The sequence below is a fragment of the Artemia sp. Qi Xiang Cuo genome, chromosome 6 (assembly GCF_049724085.1).
Source record: "Artemia sp. Qi Xiang Cuo chromosome 6, ASM4972408v1, whole genome shotgun sequence".
Taxonomy (NCBI): Eukaryota; Metazoa; Arthropoda; class Branchiopoda; order Anostraca; family Artemiidae; genus Artemia; species Artemia sp. Qi Xiang Cuo.
The window spans coordinates 55,206,481-55,225,207 of record NC_142799.1 but is presented as its reverse complement, the minus strand read 5'-3'; the positions used below and the strand labels follow the sequence as shown (position 1 = coordinate 55,225,207).

At 36.3% G+C, this 18,727-nt stretch overlaps 3 protein-coding genes across 3 annotated transcripts in view; all 3 read left to right on the top strand.

Moving 5' to 3' along the window:
* LOC148951400 (uncharacterized) overlaps positions 1-9,279 on the top strand; it is a 218,272-nt gene extending 208,993 nt beyond the window's left edge. The window contains exon 14 of the mRNA XM_089090845.1: positions 9,258-9,279. The gene's annotated coding sequence lies outside the window, so the exon portion shown is untranslated. The remainder of the gene's footprint in view (positions 1-9,257) is intronic.
* Cog8 (conserved oligomeric Golgi complex subunit 8) overlaps positions 1-18,727 on the top strand; it is a 103,884-nt gene that overhangs the window by 6,833 nt on the left and 78,324 nt on the right. The window lies entirely within an intron of this gene.
* On the top strand, positions 9,266-10,777 carry LOC148951399 (transmembrane and coiled-coil domains protein 1-like). The gene has a single exon (XM_089091087.1). It carries the CDS (start codon positions 9,266-9,268, stop codon positions 10,775-10,777), a length of 1,512 nt encoding a protein of 503 aa, XP_088947213.1.

Sequence of the window (18,727 nt, the reverse complement as noted above, 5' to 3'; positions counted from 1 at the left end):
AAAAATGGCTCATTTGATTGGAAATTCAAATGACTAGTGCCCTTTTTAATAGTCGAAAGTGATTTGAAGGCAATTGACACCCCTTCCACGCCCACCATTTCTCCAAACACATCCAATCAAAATTTTGAAATAGCCATTTTGTTCAAAGCAGTTGAAAAAAAATTTTGAGATAGTCATTTTGTTCAAAGCAGTTGAAAGGTCCGGAAATTATATCTAAGAGGATGAAAATCCCCCCACAGCCCTCAGGGTTAGGGTTGTAAGTTATGCCCGGGGGGAATATATGGTTTCTATTGAAAGCTTTGTTGTAGAAACTTGAAAAATGGCTCATTTGATTGGAAATTCAAAGGCTAGTGCCCTGTTTAATAGTCGAAAGTAATTGGAGGGCAGCTAAACCCTCTCTCACGCCATCTTTTTCCCCAAACTCATTCAATCAAAATGTTTAGATTGCCATTTTGTTCAACGTAGTTGAAAGTTTTAGAGATTAGGTCTTTGAGGATGATAACTTCCTCAGAGCCCTTGGGGCAAGGGTTGTCAGTTATGCCCTGGGGGAGTATAAGGTTTTTATAGTTAGTGATGTTGTAGAAACGTCAAAAAGGGCTCATTCGATTGGGAATTTGAAGGGCTTGTGCCCTTTTTAATAGTCGAAAGTCATTGGAGGATAACTAACACCCCTCTCACACCCACTATTTCCCCAAACACATCCAATCAAAATTTTGAGATAGCCGTTTTGTTCAACGTAGTTAAAAAGTTTGGAAATTATGTTTTTGAGGATGACACTCCCCCCACAGCCCTCAGGGCAAAGGTTATAAGTTATGCCCTGCGGGCATATAAGGTTTTTTTTTATAGAAAGCGTTGTCACAGAAACTTCTAAAAGGAATCATTTGATTGGAAATTGAAACGGCTAGTGACCTTTTTAATAGTCGTAAGTAATTTGAGGGCAAGTAACCCCCCTCACCATTTCGCCAAACACATCCAATCAAAATTTTGAGATAGCCATTTTGTTCAACGTAGTTAAAAGGTCCGGAAATTATGTCTTTGAGGATGACAACACCCTCACAGCCCTCAGGGCAAGGGTTTTAAGCTATGGCCTGGGGCATATAAGGTTTTTATAGAAAGCGTTGTCATAGAAACTTCAAAAAGGGCTCATTCGATTGGAAATTAAAAGGGCTAGTGCCCTCTTTAATAGTCGGGAGTGATTGGAGGGCAACTAACCCCCTTCCCATGCCCACCGTTTCCCCAAACACATTCAATCAAAATTTTGAGATAGCAATTTTCTTCAACGTAGTTGAAAGTTGTGGAACTTTGAAACTTTGAGGATGACAAACCCCTCCCATCCCCAGCCCTCAGGGGAAGGGCTTTAAGTTATGCCCTGGGGGCCTATAAGGTTTTTATTGAAAGCTTTGTCGTAGAAACTTCAAAAGGGCTCATTTGATTGGAAATTGAAAGGGCTAATGCCGTTTTTAATAGTTGAAAGTGATTGGAGAGCAACTAAAGCCCCTCTCACGCCCACCATTTCCCCAAACACATCCAATCAAAATTCTGACATAGCCATTTTGTTTAACGTAGTTGAAAATTCTGGAAATTAGGTCTTTGAGGATGACAATCCCCTCACAGCCCTCAGGGCAAGGGTTGTAATTTATGCCCCAGGGGCATATATTGTGTTTTAAAAAAACGAAGAGATTTAAAGAATTATTTTCTTTTTCCCTGAAAAGACTATGTCAATATAAAACGAACAGAAATTAATTTAAAAACTTTTTCCATAAAACAAGTTTTTCAAAGAAAAGTAAAGAATTCCATTAAAACAAAAATGATAAAAAATAAAATCAAATAATCTACCAAGCGTGAAACTACCACAAATCAGCATCGATAAATAAATGAAACCCAAAACGAACAAAAATTACAATAAATATCCGAGTCAAACTCAAAACGAGCAGAAATTAACATGAGTAGGGCTCAAAACTCCTATGCCTTCCCAAGGCCAGAACATAATTTACACTTTACTGAAAAAAATACAAATGAATATGCATTGTCAGTTTAATATGCATATACTGATATTTAGTAATCAAAATCTTAATATTATTTGATTTATTAAAATTATAAAAGTAAAAACATTTATATTTTGTCAGTGCTAGTTTCACGCTTGGCAGATCATTTCATTTTATTCTTGCTCATTTTTGGTTTAATGGAGTTCTTTACTTTTCTTTGAAAAACCTATTTTGTGGAAAAATTGTTTTTAATTAATTACTATTAAAGAATAAAAGAAATCCAAAACGAACAGAAATTAAATAAACAATCATAGCAAACAAACATATAACAGGTACTAATTTAAATGAATAAATAAATCTTAAAACGAGTTAAACTGAAATTGAATATTCAAATCAAACTTAGAACGAACAAAAATCGCTACAAATAAGAGTTTGGCTACTCTCCCCTTCCCTAACTGTAAAAGCCTAAAGCCAACTGAGTTATTTGCGTTTTATTGAAAACTATACATGTCTTGAACAGTTCTTGGAAAGAACTAATAAAATTAACCTTAACATTTGATATATAATGGTGTTAATTTTTGAAAGCTCTGCAGTTCAAGATTTTATTTCACTGTAAATTTTGTTTTTATTTTCAATATTTTAAGTACAAAATAAAATCTCAACTAAAATCTAATAAAGTAATATAGGCTAATTCGTTTTAAGTACAGCACAAATGACGCAGTAGGCTTTAGACTTTCACAGTTAGGAAAGGGGGCAGTTGCCAAACTCTCGTTTGTAGTGTTTTTTTTTTTGCCTGTTTTAAGTTTGATTTAAATATTCCATTTGAGTTTTAATCGTTTTAAATTATTTATTCTTTTGTATTTTTGCAGTTAGGGAAGGGGGAAGTAACCGAACTCTTGTTTATAGTGATTTTTTTGTTCGTTTTAAGTTTGATCTGAATATACAATTTGAGTTTTACTCGTTTTAAAACTTATTTACTCTATCGTATTTTTGCAGTTAGGGTAGGGGGAAGTAACCAAACTCTTGTTTATAGTGATTTTTTGTATTTGTTTTAAGTTTGATTTGAAAATTCATTCTGAGCTTTTACTCGTTTTAAGACTTATTTATTCTTTCATATTAGTACCTGAGGTATGTTTGTTTGCTATGGTTGTTTATTTAATTTCTGCTCGTTTTGGGCTTTATTTGTTCTTTGATAGTAATTTCTGGCCGTTTTGAGTTTGAATTATTATAGGAATTTACTTCTGCTGGTCTTAAATTTAATATTGATCGTCGCTTTTCTTTGAAAAATTTGTTTTTGGATAGTTTTTTTATTAATTTCTGTTCGTTTTTGATTGGCAAGGTTCCAAGTTTTTCAACATTCCGTATTTCAACATAAAAGTTTTTTTTTTCAATATCGAATTTTAGTTGAAGTATCAAAACATCAAACTGATGTTTTTTTTCAACCTTAAAGTTTCAAAGTTCATTATCCCCCTCAACATTCCCCTGAAAGTGGTTACGAATAGATGTAGTAGAAGCTGCAAATTGTCGCAGTTGGAAGTAGTCACAGTTGCAGTCACAACAAGTCTCATTTGCAGCCGCAAGTATAGTAGTATCGGTCCTGGAAGTTTCAAGTTAATACTCTTACCTGTTTGTAGAATATTGCAGATATGCCTTTTTGATATCTTTGATGCATGTAGTTTTTTCTATTTGGCTCAACGTACCCCTCAGTTTTCCGAAATTTTGCCTCAATACCCTTAGTCTTTTTGGACACACCCAGGATCAAACATTCCCCCTTTTCTAAGGATAAATCCTGCATGTAAAAATGGACAAATCGCAAAATTTACATTCCTTTCCCTGGGGGCTGCGGGGGATAGCATCCCCAGAAGCTTAGCTATTTGACGTTGTGACTATTTCGAATAAAATCATATTTTAAGATTTTAAGATATCAATGTTAAGGGTATAATCTAAGAGGGGAGAGGGGTGGCTGTCCTTTGTTGCTTTTCAACATTCCTTACAATATGCTTTTAAAGTTTCAACGTAATACCCTTAGCTGTTCTTTAGATATTGCTGTTGTGTCCTTTTGAAAACCCTCCTGCATATTATGTACTTTTTCATTTTTTTTTACATCCCCCTTAATATTTTCTAAAAGTTTTACCTTAATATTCTTAGCCTTTTTGTAGACTCATGATCAAACATGTCACGTTTCACCAATAACCAACCTTGTACATAAACAATGGACAACTTATATAACTTGCAACACTTGCCCCAGGTACTTTGGGTTTTTAGAGGTTTTAGAGGTATAGTTATTTGACTTTCCTACTATTTTGAACAAGATGGCTATTCCAAAATTATGATCAGATATCTTGTAGGGAAGGCGGCTAAAAAGGGAATGGGAGGGGAATTTGTTGCTCTTCGACCACTTTTTAACATCTTCCTCAATATGACCTGAATGTTTAAACTTAATAACCTCAGCTGTTCTTGTGATGTTACAGGTACACCTTTTAATAAACAGGATGCGCATAGTATCTAGGTTTATTTTAATACGCCCCTCAACATTCCGTGAATTTCCACCTTAATAGCTGTAACGGTTGAGCTGTGGCGGTAATGTGACTGAGGCGAATCATTGCCACTACTGGCCCCCACTAGAGTATTGTAATGCGATTGAGCTGTTCAAAGGGTTCTTCAAGTTCATCCGCACTGATATTACAACCAGTAGGAATATGACAAGTGTACTAACTGCAAGGAGAGGGAGGGGTAAGGGCCATGCTATTTGGCCCGAGGTGCCATGACCCTTGTCAGCATTAATGCCTCTATAAATATCTCTTTGGAGTGGGAACAGACCCTCCTGTTAATACTACAATGACGGTAATTCTCAATACTCTTTTCCTAATCCCCACCAGGGTTCGAGGAAAAATAATCTCATGCAGTCGTAGAAAATAACTCACTTTTATTTTCCAATGTCAACTCTAACACTATTTAATAACTAACTGAGACGAACTCTGAACATGGACCCTCAATACGAACTAACTACAAAATATCTGTACACATAAAAAGAAAGGGTCGCCTCGGGTGTTTTCTAGTGTGACGCGAGCACATCTAATCTATCAAACCCAGAATTGAATTTACAGTGCCCATTAATTAGGAAACAATGGGCTAAGGTTTAGCTCGCCCGTGCGGTGACCCATGCAGAATAGTAATACAAAGCCAATTTGTTTTCTCTGGCGAAATTGTTTCCTTGACAACGAGAATTTAGCTTGAAAATTATAAATATACTATAAGTAAGTCTAAGCAAAAAGGAAAAGGGATATTCATCTGAAAGGAAAAGGGGCACTGCCCAAACCCCTCCTCCGCTAGATAAATGGCCACCCATGCGCCACGCTGATCCACCTTTAACAACATAAAGCATTAAACGTCAACTTTACAATCTCCATTTGCCCTCTGTCTTCCATTTTCTTCCAATGTCTGTGCTGCGGCTTCTCAAGGCTTGGCTCTGGATCTGTCGCCATCCTCCTGTCTCTGTCAGACAAATCGAAGTTGCTGGCTGTACAGCCTTCCACATCAAGTTTTGGATTTTTAAGGAGGAAGATCCACGAGAGTTGTGGAACACAATAGTGCTAATCTATCTAATCATTTTTAGCCATGGCCTAAGGTTAATTCATATCCAGTCTACTAGCATAAAGGAACAATTCAAAGAAATCATATAGGTTTTGGTTCCTTATGAATCAAAGTCTATTAGCACGATTAAATCAGAAATTTTCTCGCTCTCAAGAATTTACGTTTGAGAGAAGCGAAAAAACAGGTTCTGGCATATGCGACGATGCCAGTCGACAAAGAGGAATTGGCTAAACTACCCTCTTAACATCCGACAGTGAAAACAACTCTACATCTCAATTAAAACGCGAATTGTCTCTTGGCATAACTTGAAATCATCCATGGCTGAAAATATCAGGGCCCTCGAAAACGGTGGGGTTACAGGGAAGTCATGTAAAAATCTGGACGAACCGTGAATCATTTTTTCTGGGTCCACTCCCCTGGAATAATCAAATGAACAATGCATGTTGATGCTAGCTGAAGATGTAACTTGGATACATAGCTCAAGGAATAAAGTTTGTAGGAAATAATTATCGATTCCCATGAAGAGTAAGAACAGCGAATGAGTCTTTACTGAGTACAGGTTTGGGTGAAATATGAAGTGACTGGTAGCGGGATAGAGTATCTCCCTGAGGCCCAAAATTGGAAAGGCAAAGTGTCTGTAACGAGATCACAACTTTTCCCACCAGTTGTGATTGAGGGAACTGTCTGTCATTCATGGCTCCCCGAAGGGGCTCACCCCCCTTAAAGAGACCAAATACCCCTTAGGGCTGGTAGGACCGATTCCAGATTCCTTCCCAAGTCTTTCCAATCCAACCCAAAATTCAATACCTCCCAACCTTTCTACTACCCTTTGTAATCCATCCAATTCTACCCTTTGATCATCTCTGGTTATTCCCAATGGGCTCTGGACCTCTTCGTTCCGCCTAGGCTCTTCTTCCCGTAGTTTTGTAATTCTCCCAAAATTTTACCTTCTACCATCACAGACTGAATTTGTAAATCATATTTCTTTTTTTTCATCTTTTGTCTCTTTTTTTACTTTCTTCCAATTTTTTCTTGATTCTTTCTCTCTAGTCGACAGTTCCAATTGATTATGGGCCGTGGTTCGTTCCTTACTAAATTACTTACTAGGTCGGAGCCACTGCTGCAATCATGATTAAAGTGGCTTAATGCTTCTTCACAAAGACTTAGATATTTGGAAGACCGAGTCAAAGTGGAAATTTCGGAAGGGTAACTACCCCCCCCGGAAGATATGATGTTGGTAGACTCCAGGATGACAATTTGAGAGAAACTTTCCAGGAAAAGTTGGATACTAATCAGGGGAGCTTAAAATTTGACAATGGGGAAGATGGATGGAATAATTTAGGAAAACAATTTGTGAAGTCGCTGATGGTGTCTTAGGGAAGAAGGTTAGAAACGCAACTAGAAATATTAGTGAATTTTTTATGTTTAATAGAGAGAAAAAGGGGTTCTTACAAGAATTGACTGAGTGATAGATCATATGAAAACAAAAGGAATGTAAAGAAAGTGGAGAAAGCATTAAAATATGAACTAAAGAGGTGTGAATTGGAGGCCATAGATAAAATTGGCGAGGATCTGGAAGATGCAGCTAGACGTCATAGTAGTGAATTATTGTACTGGCATGTTAATGAATTGAGAGGTGTCAGTTAAAAATAGGAACGGGACCATAATTAGTGATAAGGAAAGAATTAAAGAGAGATGGGCAGAACATTTTGAGATTGTGCTAAACCAAAATAGAGTTGCAAGAAAATATATAGAGGAAATGAAAAAGTTTGTGATACCTTGGATGTGAAGGAAGATTTGTTTTGTGAGGAAGAATGAGTTACAGTACTAAAAGAATTAAAAATGATAAGGCTCTGATTGTCTGGTAAATGAGTTTCTAAAATATGGTGGCTCTGCGGTTAGAAATAAATAATTGAAGATTATGAATATGATTTTTGAAAAAGGGGAAGTACCTACCCGATTTTAGGAAAATCTTAATTAAACCATTATATAAGGAAGGTGATAATAGTGAGTGTAGTAATTATAGAGACATTAGTCTGGTCTTTGTAGGCAGCAAATTACTTAGTAATATGATATGTTTTAGACTGAGAGATCCTGTAGACAAAGTTATGAGAAAATCACAAAGTTATATTAATAAAGACAATAGGAGCAGTGAAGATGTTAAAAGTAGAATAGCCAAGGCTCAGAGTGTTTTTTAACAGTTAAAATAAGTTTTGAAAAATCGGAAGATAAGTCTGCAAACCAAGATTAGAATATTAGAAGCTACAGTGATGACAGTGGTCAAATATGGTTCTGAAGCATGGGCGCTCCGAAAAACGGAGGAAGATTTGCTGCATGTTTTCCAGAGAAATTACATATTGACCGTATTTCAAACAGTAGGCTCTACGAAAAGTGTGTTTCAATCCCGCTTTCTAGGGGTATAATGAGAGAAAGGTTGAGATTTCTAAGGCACATTCTGTGGATGAAGGATGAAAGACTGCCGAAGATTGTCCTTCTTTGGCCAACTATTTAGGGCTAAACGGAAAGCAGATGGCCCGCGGCTGGGGTGGGAGGCTGTCGTAAATGAAGATTTAAAGGAAATGGGAACTTCCTGGCAGGGTGTAAAGAGGCTTTGAATAGATTGGGATGGACGTGCGTAGCTGTGTTAGCCTCAGGCGGCTTGATGCTGCGGTGAATTGTTAGTAGTAATAGAAGCAACATTTTGAAGTAGATCCACACAATATAAACGCCAATGAGTTATAATGTTCTGTGCCGGACTTTTTATGGAGAGGGTTGGGGGTAGAAGCGAAAGGACTAAAAAGTTTAGAGGACTAAAAAAGTTTAGAAGAGAAGCTATTTTTACACAAAAGTATAACTTTTTCCCCCAGACATTGCAAGATTTTCCCGTCTTTATTTCGTTTGGTCTCCAGTCGGGTCTGACCCCGCCTCTAGTTGGTGTCCTTGATGTTTGTCTTTTGAATTCCTTCCTTAAGTTTTAGAGCATCGTCGATTTTGAGCAATTAAAACAAAATAAAGTAATCCTACTGAATTTTCGAATCGAATTTGTACTGAATTTTCCTTGATTTAATTGGTTTTTCTTTTCACTGTGAATGAACTTTTAGGACATCTTTTATACTGGTTTACAAACTGTTGCAAAGAATAAGAAAATTCAGAAATTTACGGTTCTGAGTTCAGTGTTCTATTGATAAGCTAATAGTATACTGTGTTTTGTGTTTTGAGATTTAATTTTTACCTAAAATGAACTCAAGCATTTGACCAATTTCATTGATAAAAACTGACATAATTTGTGATTTAAAAGAGGAAAAGGTTGAATCTAATTATTTAGTAAATGTAACATTTTAATGGGTTTTTTTCGAAGTTCATTCAATCTTTTGCAAAAAAAATATTAGGTGGATTCCATGTAATAAAGCTGTTGTTGTTCAAAGAATATGTTTTCTGGTTTGAGTTAAAGTTCTTCAAGATAACTCTTCTTTCTTTTCTGAATGATAATAATAATTAAAAAATCAAAGTCAAACAAAAATCACATTAAAAGATTAATGCAACAAATTCTGAATCGCTATTCAATAATGAATAACTATGTAAGTTGACGCAGTAGACAAAATAATTTTTCTCTAATCCAACACTTCATTTGTTTGTTTTTTAATTTCTTTCAATGGTAATTGCTTGATTTCATTTTAGGTCACGTCATGGACAAGTTAAATACATTGGCCAGTGACCGTCACCCTAACAGTAGAAGTACTTCTCCTGCGAGAAATAATTCTGGATTCATTTCGTTTCTTTCGCGGAAAAATGACCTGACTGTACCAAAGCCCGAACGGTCTCGTTCTAATCCAAATAATCTGTCAGATGATATTACACCAACCACGTCTAGTTTGTCACTTGCCGGAGACGGGTCGATGGTTCTTGAAGAAGGGAACGAATCTGTAAATGATGGTATTAATGATAATGATTCACTGATCTCTGAGAAGCACAAATATGCATATGATGTAATAATTTCAAAGTTGAACAAATCTAAGGAAAAAATAAAGGAACTCCAATCTGAAAAAGACAAAAATGTAAACGAATATTTGCAGTTATCTGGTTCAATTAGCGACAAGGCGCAATTGGCAAAAATTAAACAGACCTTTGAAAAACGCAATTTAAAGACGTCCCATGCGATAAGCCAGCTTCAACGGAAATGTGAGTCATATAATAAGAAATTAGAAGATTTTTTGACAAGTGGTGTACCTTTGTCCAAACCAAAACATGGAATTAAGGAAGGCTTGCGATACGTAGGAGGTAACATACGTGAAGGCGTCACTGGACTAACAGGGAGGCCAAAAGAACTTGCTAATATGATAAAAAGTAAATTTGGAAGTGCTGATAATGTTAGTGACCTCAAGACTGAAAAGGCTGACGCTGATGAGCTGTCAACTGCAGAGAAAGGATCAAGTTCGGTTACTATTCATACCACATCTCATGGTGGATCTGGTGGCACCAAATATACATCAGAAGAAGGGTCTGAATGTGGAAGCTCAGCAACTAGTGAAAATGTTGTCAATCAAATCTCACCAAATCATCAGTTTTCCCTGGAGATGGAAACAGTGTGGAGTGAATTAAAAGATTTGAGGAGTGAAAGTGAGAAGCTTCGTGAAGAAATTGAGTCTTTGAAAGCCAGTACACAAAATGATAACTTGTTTGTCAGTCAAGCACTCCAAGAAATGAGGTATAGATTGGAAAGGCTTGAAGAACAAGTAAATGATCTCTCTGATCTTCACCAAAGTGAAGTTTCGTCTCTTCGCCAGGGTGTAAACGATATGGAGGATAAGGTTAATTATCAGTCTGAAGAAAGGGTTAGGGACATTCATGAAATGCTTGAGACTTGTCTTACACGAGTTGCAAAACTTGAACATCAAGCTGCTTATACCCAACAATATGTATCATTTGATAGAATTGAAAATGGCTTTACTAGGGGCGCGATTGCCAAGATTTTCACTATACTTTTGACGGTGTTGCAAGTGATTTTAGTTATTGTTGCTAATCTATCAAATGCTATAATGCCATTGTTCCGAAATAGGTTGCATACTCTCATTACATGTGTTGTTGTAATTTGCATTGCTTTCTTGATGAGTCAATGGGCCGAATTGAAAGCACTAACTTCAAGCTTCCTGCGAAATTATAGAGAAACATTGAATTCCAGTGATAAAGGCCTTAGATAGCTCGAACAAATATTTTGCAACAAAGAAGACTCGTCAATGGATCTGACTTTTGCACGTGTTGTTAGCTTGGGTGTTGTTTTGAATCTTTTTATGAAATTGTAGCTGTCATTTGGTTTTTTGGCTTTTTTCCTCGGACTAATTAGTCTCTACTAGGACGCCTATTGTGATTCAGTTGATTCATTTGTGAGTCAAAATATAATTATCTTGCCACTTATTTTGTTTTTCCCTTACATTCCCATGGCATTTTTTTTGGTTCGACAAATAAAAGGCTATCCGATTTCGGGGCTTTTCGCTAAGAAAGTTATTGCGTACTTCTAATATTCGTATTTTTTTTTTCTTAGTGATGCATGAATGTACCTTAAATTATCTATGAATTTTCCTTTCGACTATTATCATTACTGTCACTATCACTTTTACTCCAATCTAAATTATATATCTCTTCTCTCTAAAAGATATCTTGTCTTTCAAAGACAGCTTATTGAAATTCATTGGTTTTACATTTGACAATAGGAAAAACGTATTTGAACTTAGGACATTTAGATATATTCATATCTGCACATAGGGAGGGAGAAAGGGATTTTATTAAGATTAGTCTGAGAGCAGCCCCTGAGAAATTATGGAATATTTTGGCCTAGAAAGATGCTGAAGCGTGTTCCTCTTCCACTGCTCCGCAAAATCTTATGGAGACCAATACTTTGGACTAACTTATATTAAAGTTTCAGTGCACTTTTATTGCCTTATTTGCTTGCTGAAGCAAAAATAAAGAAAATAATTTTTCAATAAAAAATACCAGTATGCTTTCTAACAACCAAGGATTGTCCTACTATTTTAGTACTATACATTGAGTCCATCAATCTGGGCACATAGGCAATTTCATTATTTTTCTTATTTATGTAATTTTTATTTCTACATTGAATGATGATTTGGTCTTCTCTGCCCAATCGGTTTGAAGCAAAAATACAACAAACCGGAGGGGAAAAGACGAAATTAAGGGAGAGGGGTTGGCCCATTTTTTCGCTAACCAATTTTTAAAGTTTGTTTTCATGTATTCGGGTTTTCTTGATCCTGGAACTTCTGATAATAATTTCAAGTCGTTCAGAAAAACAAAATAATTTTTTGGACTTTTTTTTAGAAAACCAACTTTTTATTTCTTTTTGGGAACAGGGTCTCCTTGACCCAATGGTTTACGAATATAAGTTTCAAGCCGTTCGAAAAAATTTTTTTGACCCATTTCCAAAGGGCCTGTGTCCTAACTCAAATCGTTTTGCAGATTAGGGTCCTCATGCCTCAAGAATTTGCGGTTCTAAGTTTCAAACCGATCAGAGACAAGGTTTATCAGCCTATTCTTGGCCACAATAAAATGTGAGGTCCCTTTACCCTTAAAACGATATATGAAAGTTTTAAGTCGACCGTCTTGCCAAGACTAAACCATCATTCAATCAGGAAAATAAAGACAACAAATACGAACCCAGATTTTGTGGACATTAAATAACTTTACTATCATTAATATAATTGAGTTAAATATTTTGTAGACAATTAACGTGGATAAATAAGTTTCCATAGTTTATTTATCTTTATTAAAATGTTCTTTGGGTTCAAACTGCAGTATTTACATGGTTCTTTATTTCTGAATAAATAAGCAATGTCCACTAAAAGGTATTGTTAGTTAATTTTAGATACAGCTCAAAATTGCTTTTAAACATTTTTTGATGTGACCCCGTATTCCAATTCTGGTTGTTTACTTCATTCTCAATTTGTGCTATTTTTATGGCTGCTACTTATAAATGTTGTCTTCAATGGCTGGAACTATAATAGGCTAGCCTGAACCCTTTTTTCGTCTTCTTTGCTGTAGCAATAGTTACCGGACAACTCTGTACATTTTAATCTTCGTATTTTAATATGAAGAGGATGAGGCTGAAACAAAATGTCTGAGGGAACTAGGCTTTAATTCACGTTTGGGAGAAAATAACTTAAAACCGGTATCTATTCTCGTTCTTAAAGGGAAGAAAAACATAGGAACCATCATGTCTGCACACAGGACGGAGGAATCGAAGGAATTCGTAGCCCCTACCCGGGAAAAATCTTGCAATGCCTGATCCTCTAAAATTTTGGCTATTTTAACCTATAGTTGTACTAACAAATATTTTCCAAAGTTTTACCTACGAGAAAAGAAGGTGCAGGCCCTTCTTCCACATAAAAAGTAAAAGAAAAACCGTGAACACTATTACCATTCCTACTCACGCCACAAGGGCGAACGGAAAGAATGGGGAGAACTCCCCTAGCATTCCGTGAACCGAGAAAATGTCTAGGAAACCCAGATATGCAAGCCTTGTTTAAGTTATAAAAGTGAAATACTCTTGAATTATTGTCATGTACTTCTTGAGCAAGAGAAGTGTTCTAACAATAAATTATTCAGGTATGGAAATGTGATCAGTTGAAACCAGGAATTGACTTTGTTAATCTATGTGGATCCTAATTAGGGCTTTCGTTCATCTTTTTTTCTTTTTTTTTGAGGGGAGGGGGGGGGTCCTTTAGGTATGTAGCTCTCGGAAATGTGCTATTAATTTTTAATGTTGGGTATAACCATGAAAGAGGGGTTAATACGGTGAATTGTTTTGTGTCGTAATCAGTGTTTATTTAGTCAATCTGGTCTCTTTCATAACTTGCAACCTTAGGTTGAAGCTCAAATTAACCCGTGCTCGTGAAAGAAGATACTAGTACACTTCCCTGTCATAGGGTAAAAAATAATACCGTATTTTTTAAAACTGGCATAGGCTGACCTAGAAAACCCAAGCCTTGGTTTACAAAAACCCCTGCTCTTGCCTGAAACCTTAAACTTTGCTAGTTTTTTTTTTAATTCTAATGTTATTTTGTATTTTATTGCTATTACTTATTTGAACATTTTGGGAAATTTTAGAGCTTTCTGGCTGTGTTTTTTGAAACCGTGCTTAATTCTATTTTATCACTTTGTTTCGATTTAAATTTAGGCCCTTTTGAATATTAAAGCGATAGGACTGTTATAGGCTTCGCCAAGAGCTTCTTGCTTAAGGATTGAAAGACTTTTTTTAATTGTAAAAAATATTTAATGATTTTTTACCGATAAATTTGAAGCTTCAGGGCGTTGGTATGGATTGCCTTGATTGACATGAAAAATTGTAAAATTTTGCTTAAAAGATAAGGCTTTTTGAAGTGTGAGGAAGGGATTGGTAGATTTAAAGGGTCGTCAAGTCTTGGCTAAAGCTGTTGTTTGAGGGGGAGTGACGGCGATTGTGAATTAGGGGTAAGATCTTAGATGAAAGAAGAGTAAAAAAAAAGACAATCAAATTTTATCAAAAAGCTTAGACACTGGAGGGGAAAAGGAGGAGGTTAAGCTTCCCTTGTTTTTGAACGGTCATCTTTTTATTAAAGCTCTGTCTTATTTTTTTTTTGCTTTATCTTTTTAATCTTTCGTTCTTTTAATTAGGCTTTAAGTCAGCCGAGAAGGATGTATGTTCGGATGATATTGTTTATACTGATTTAGGCTGCTTGAATTGTTCGTAAATACTGTTGTTGAAATTGGAATAAAATTAAGTTTTTGATTTCATTCTTGTGTTTGAAGGAAAGAACGTATTTTTGCCATTTAAACAGAAGGTTGAAGGGGCGTCAGTTCCTTCATATAGGGGTAGTCTCGAGCAATTGAATAGACCAGCATTTGGGGTCTAAGTATGTTTCTTTGCTGTATAGTACCAGTGCTCTTCGGCAATAAAGCATTGGATTGATGCTCAGTTCAGGGGCGGAACCAGAATTTTTTTAAGGAGGGGGGGCGCAAAGTAGGTTGATCTGATAAAGTTGCGGTAGGAGCAAGTTTAATTAACGCAAACTTGAGTTAATTAAGTAAATTACACTACTCTAGACTACGCTAGGGGGGCGCGCGCCCCCTTTGCCCCCCTGGATCCGCCACTGGCTCAGTTAAGGTACCTGTATCATTGTATATCAGAATTTGTACCAGTTCTGGGACTGTTCTATTTTTAGCCCTTTTTGTACAACATGTGACGTTTGAAGTGATAATATTTGTATGGGTCTTTTTTGCGACCTTATAGTTTAGATTCTCGTAAATTTTGTTATCTGAAATAAGGCTAATATTCTGCAAGACAGCTGATGTGGCTTGCGATTTCGAGCAAACGAAAACACTTTAATATGATAGCAAGATTTAGGTTTGCTATTTTGGGCTTCAGTTAATCAAGTATACCATTGCTGAAAGTAATCGTAGATAGTGTTTATTTAGTATAAAATCTGAAGCTGAGAGGACTAGAGCGTAAGCTTGTGACTCACGGTGCTTATAAATTGAGTCATCGGGCTAGAATTTCAAAAAATTGGGCTAGGGGCTTATTGCCAAAACGGTAACTTCTCTCTGTTCAGAGAACCTGTGACAGATCTAGTAACTCTTCTCTAAAATATTCAGCATGCAGGTTCTTTTATCACCAAGTGACTTTTATCATTAACTGGGATTGAAGAAACAGTCTGAATGTCGGATTTTAATGTTTTACCTCACTATTTTTATTAGACAATGTCATATGCTATTTTGAAATGTGATCGCGTACTCGACACGGGCCCAGAAATTTTGCTTGTTATCAGTGAAAACTAGGCTTCAATAGAAAAGCAAGGAACCATAGCATACAATAAACCCACATTTTTGGAGGCTGATAATACACTATCTATAATGCTAATAAATAATTTATCTTTGTTAGTTTAAAGTGCTAGGTCACATTCAGACTGTTCTCGGGCGGATCTGGTGCTTGCATGTTGGATGCACCCGATCTATAGACTACATAATTGGTTTAGAATTTAGGTTTCTCTCTTAAACCTTTGGTGTTGTAAATTGCACAGAGAAATTCTTGTCACAGCAGGGAACGAAGGGGTGCCAGTTCCTTCATATAAAGGTATTTCGGAGAAACGGAGTAGAATATGGTTCGTATAAAAAATGTTTCTGTTTTGTTACGCGGGCTATTCGGAAATTAACCTCTGTTTCTGAGCAGCTTGAGAAGTATTGGAGATAGTGATACCCTTTGTGTTGCAGGGAACATATCAGTTTGTGGTGCGCCTACCTATGCTTTTGGTAAGGTCACAGTCTTCTCCGTCTATTGAAGACGGAAACGGAGTAGAATATGGTTTGAATAAAAAATGTTTCTGTTTTGTTAAGAGGGCTATTTGGAAATTAACCTCTGTTTCTGAGCAGCATGAGAAGTATTGGAGATAGTGATACCCTTTGTGTTGCAGGGAACATATCAGTTTGTGGTGCGCCTACCTATGCTTTTGGTAAGGTCACAATCTTCTCCGTCTATTGTAGACGGAAACGGAGTAGAATATGGTTTGAATAAAAAATGTTTCTGTTTTGTTATGCGGGCTATTTGGAAATTAACCTCTGTTTCTGAGCAGCATGAGAAGTATTGGAGATAGTGATACCCTTTTTGTTGCAGGGAACATATCAGTTTATGGTGCGCCTACCTATGCTTTTGGTAAGGTCACAGTCTTCTCCGTCTATTGAAGACGGAAACGGAGTAGAATATGGTTTGAATAAAAAATGTTTCTGTTTTGTTATGAGGGCTATTCGGAAGTTAACCTGTGTTTCTGAGCAGCATGAGAAGTATTGGAGATAGTGATACCCTTTTTGTTGCAGGGAACATATCAGTTTATGGTGCGCCTACCTATGCTTTTGGTAAGGTCACAATCTTCTCCGTCTATTGAAGACGGAAACGGAGTAGAATATGGTTTGAATAAAAAATGTTTCTGTTTTGTTAAGAGGGCTATTCGGAAATTAACCTGTGTTTCTGAGCAGCATGAGAAGTATTGGAGATAGTGATACCCTTTTTGTTGCAGGGAACATATCAGTTTATGGTGCGCCTACCTATGCTTTTGGTAAGGTCACAATCTTCTCCGTCTATCTGTTGCAATCTCACAAAAACTTTCGCTAGAAAAACCACAAAAAACATAGATCCTGGCGTGGTGCGTTTAGTGCCGTAAAATGGTGTGCACCAAAAATAATCGCCCGGATCATGGCTTTTGGCGAGATTTTGCATGTAATACTCCTTACAGCAGCATTAATTTTTCCTGTAATCAGTGTCGTCACCAAGAAAAAAATGCTAATAATGAAGGTTTTATGCTACAGTGATAAAAGGAACTAACGTTTAAATATTATCGAACCAACATTTATGAAGAGGAAAGAACTAGTCAGGCATAAGGAAGGTTTTAACCTTTCACCGAGATGTTTACATTGGCCGCTTGCCTATGACTTTTACCACTTAAAGTAGAAAACTGTCACCTAGTCAAGAGTGAGGATTTGCCTGTGAAAAAGAAAAAATTAAATGCACAAACGACATAAAATATCGGGTGACAGGGTTCTTTAAAAAAGTTTATTTTTTGTAAGCTGATTATTTAAGAATAAAATAGAAAGCTGTAGTTTCAATATGCATAAAATGGAATTTTTATGCCTTTATTCCTTTTTTATTATTGCTAAACAGGGTTTATATTCCGAACCGAGTTTATGGAGGACACGGAGACCACCAAGAGTTGACAAGAGTCAACCGAGTTTATGTTGGTTGACAGGGTTCTTTGAGAAAGTTTTTTTTTTGTATGCTGATTATTTAAGAATAAAATAGAAAGCTGTAGTTTTAATATGTATAAAATGGAATTTGTATACCTCTATCCCTTTTTTATTGTTGCTAAACAGAGTTTATAATTCCAACCGAGTTTAATTCATGTTCTAAATATAGAAAAGAAATAGACTTCAACTTTTGAGTTGAATGAGACCATCGTCTGATTTTATGCGGCACACGTTTGATGTGCTGCTTCCCAAGTGCAAAAAAAAAACAGTTTGGAACGAGGCTTGAAACGGTATATTGAAGCAGCAAAAAAATAGAAAATATTATGTTGTTTGGTAAGGATTTAACCGAATGGTCGCACTCTCTCAGATCTCAGGTACACACTTGGCGTATGCCAAGTGTGACAGAACCGTGCCAAGAGTTTTAGGGAATGTGCTAAGCGTTTTGGTAACTGTGCCAAACGTGGTGGAACTTTACGGCACACGCGGCGTTCCGAGATGTACACCATTGGGGGGGGGGTCTGAGATAGTTTCTATCATAATTTTATTCCTTCTTAGAGAGGTTTAACCGCTTTTAAACCACATAAATGTGTTTAGTCACTTAGCTTCCAGCTTAAATTCTCGTATATCCTGCAAATTTAGAATCTTCCTGAAAAAAAGGTTTTTTTTCGCCAAATGTATAGGTTTTTAATGGTAGCCTGATGCTAGTGTTGCTCTGCACGAGAGGGTCGCCTCTTTTGGGACCATAATTTTATTTTAAATGATTCTTATCCTGAGAGCTTTGCCAACAATAGAAAGATTTCCCTTTAGATTACATCCTGCGACGGAGTTGACCATCTATCATTGGAAACAGGACTTATATTGGAGTCGCTGACGCAATATACAAGAACAAACTATTTTTTTTTTAAACAATACAAAAGCTGTGTAATCCATTCCTAAGCTTATAGGAAAACTAAAGACCAGAAGCTGTGAAATACCTATATTTAATAGCTTAGAAACTGTTCTGATTTAGTACTTGCATAGAAATTTCACGCGTAGTGTTTCTGTTGCCTAAGCTGAATTTTTTTTTATCGTTGTAGTTGAGCTCTTTAGTGGAATTCGTACCTCTGAACGAAGCTTTGACCTTTTAAATAGTAGATAAGATGAGTACACTGGTTGTTTTTTTCAATAAGACACAATTTTTTTTGAATTTTGAGCTAGACTAAATTACGCCACGCTTAGGTTTCAGGAATATTTTATAAACGTGGGGAAGCAAATTATGGATTTCGTGTTTATAAATGCGGGAGAACATGACATTCTTCGAAGAAGAAGTGTCCAATCGTTAAACATTTTGCTCATTTCATAGTTTTTCAACTAAATAATTTAAATAGGTT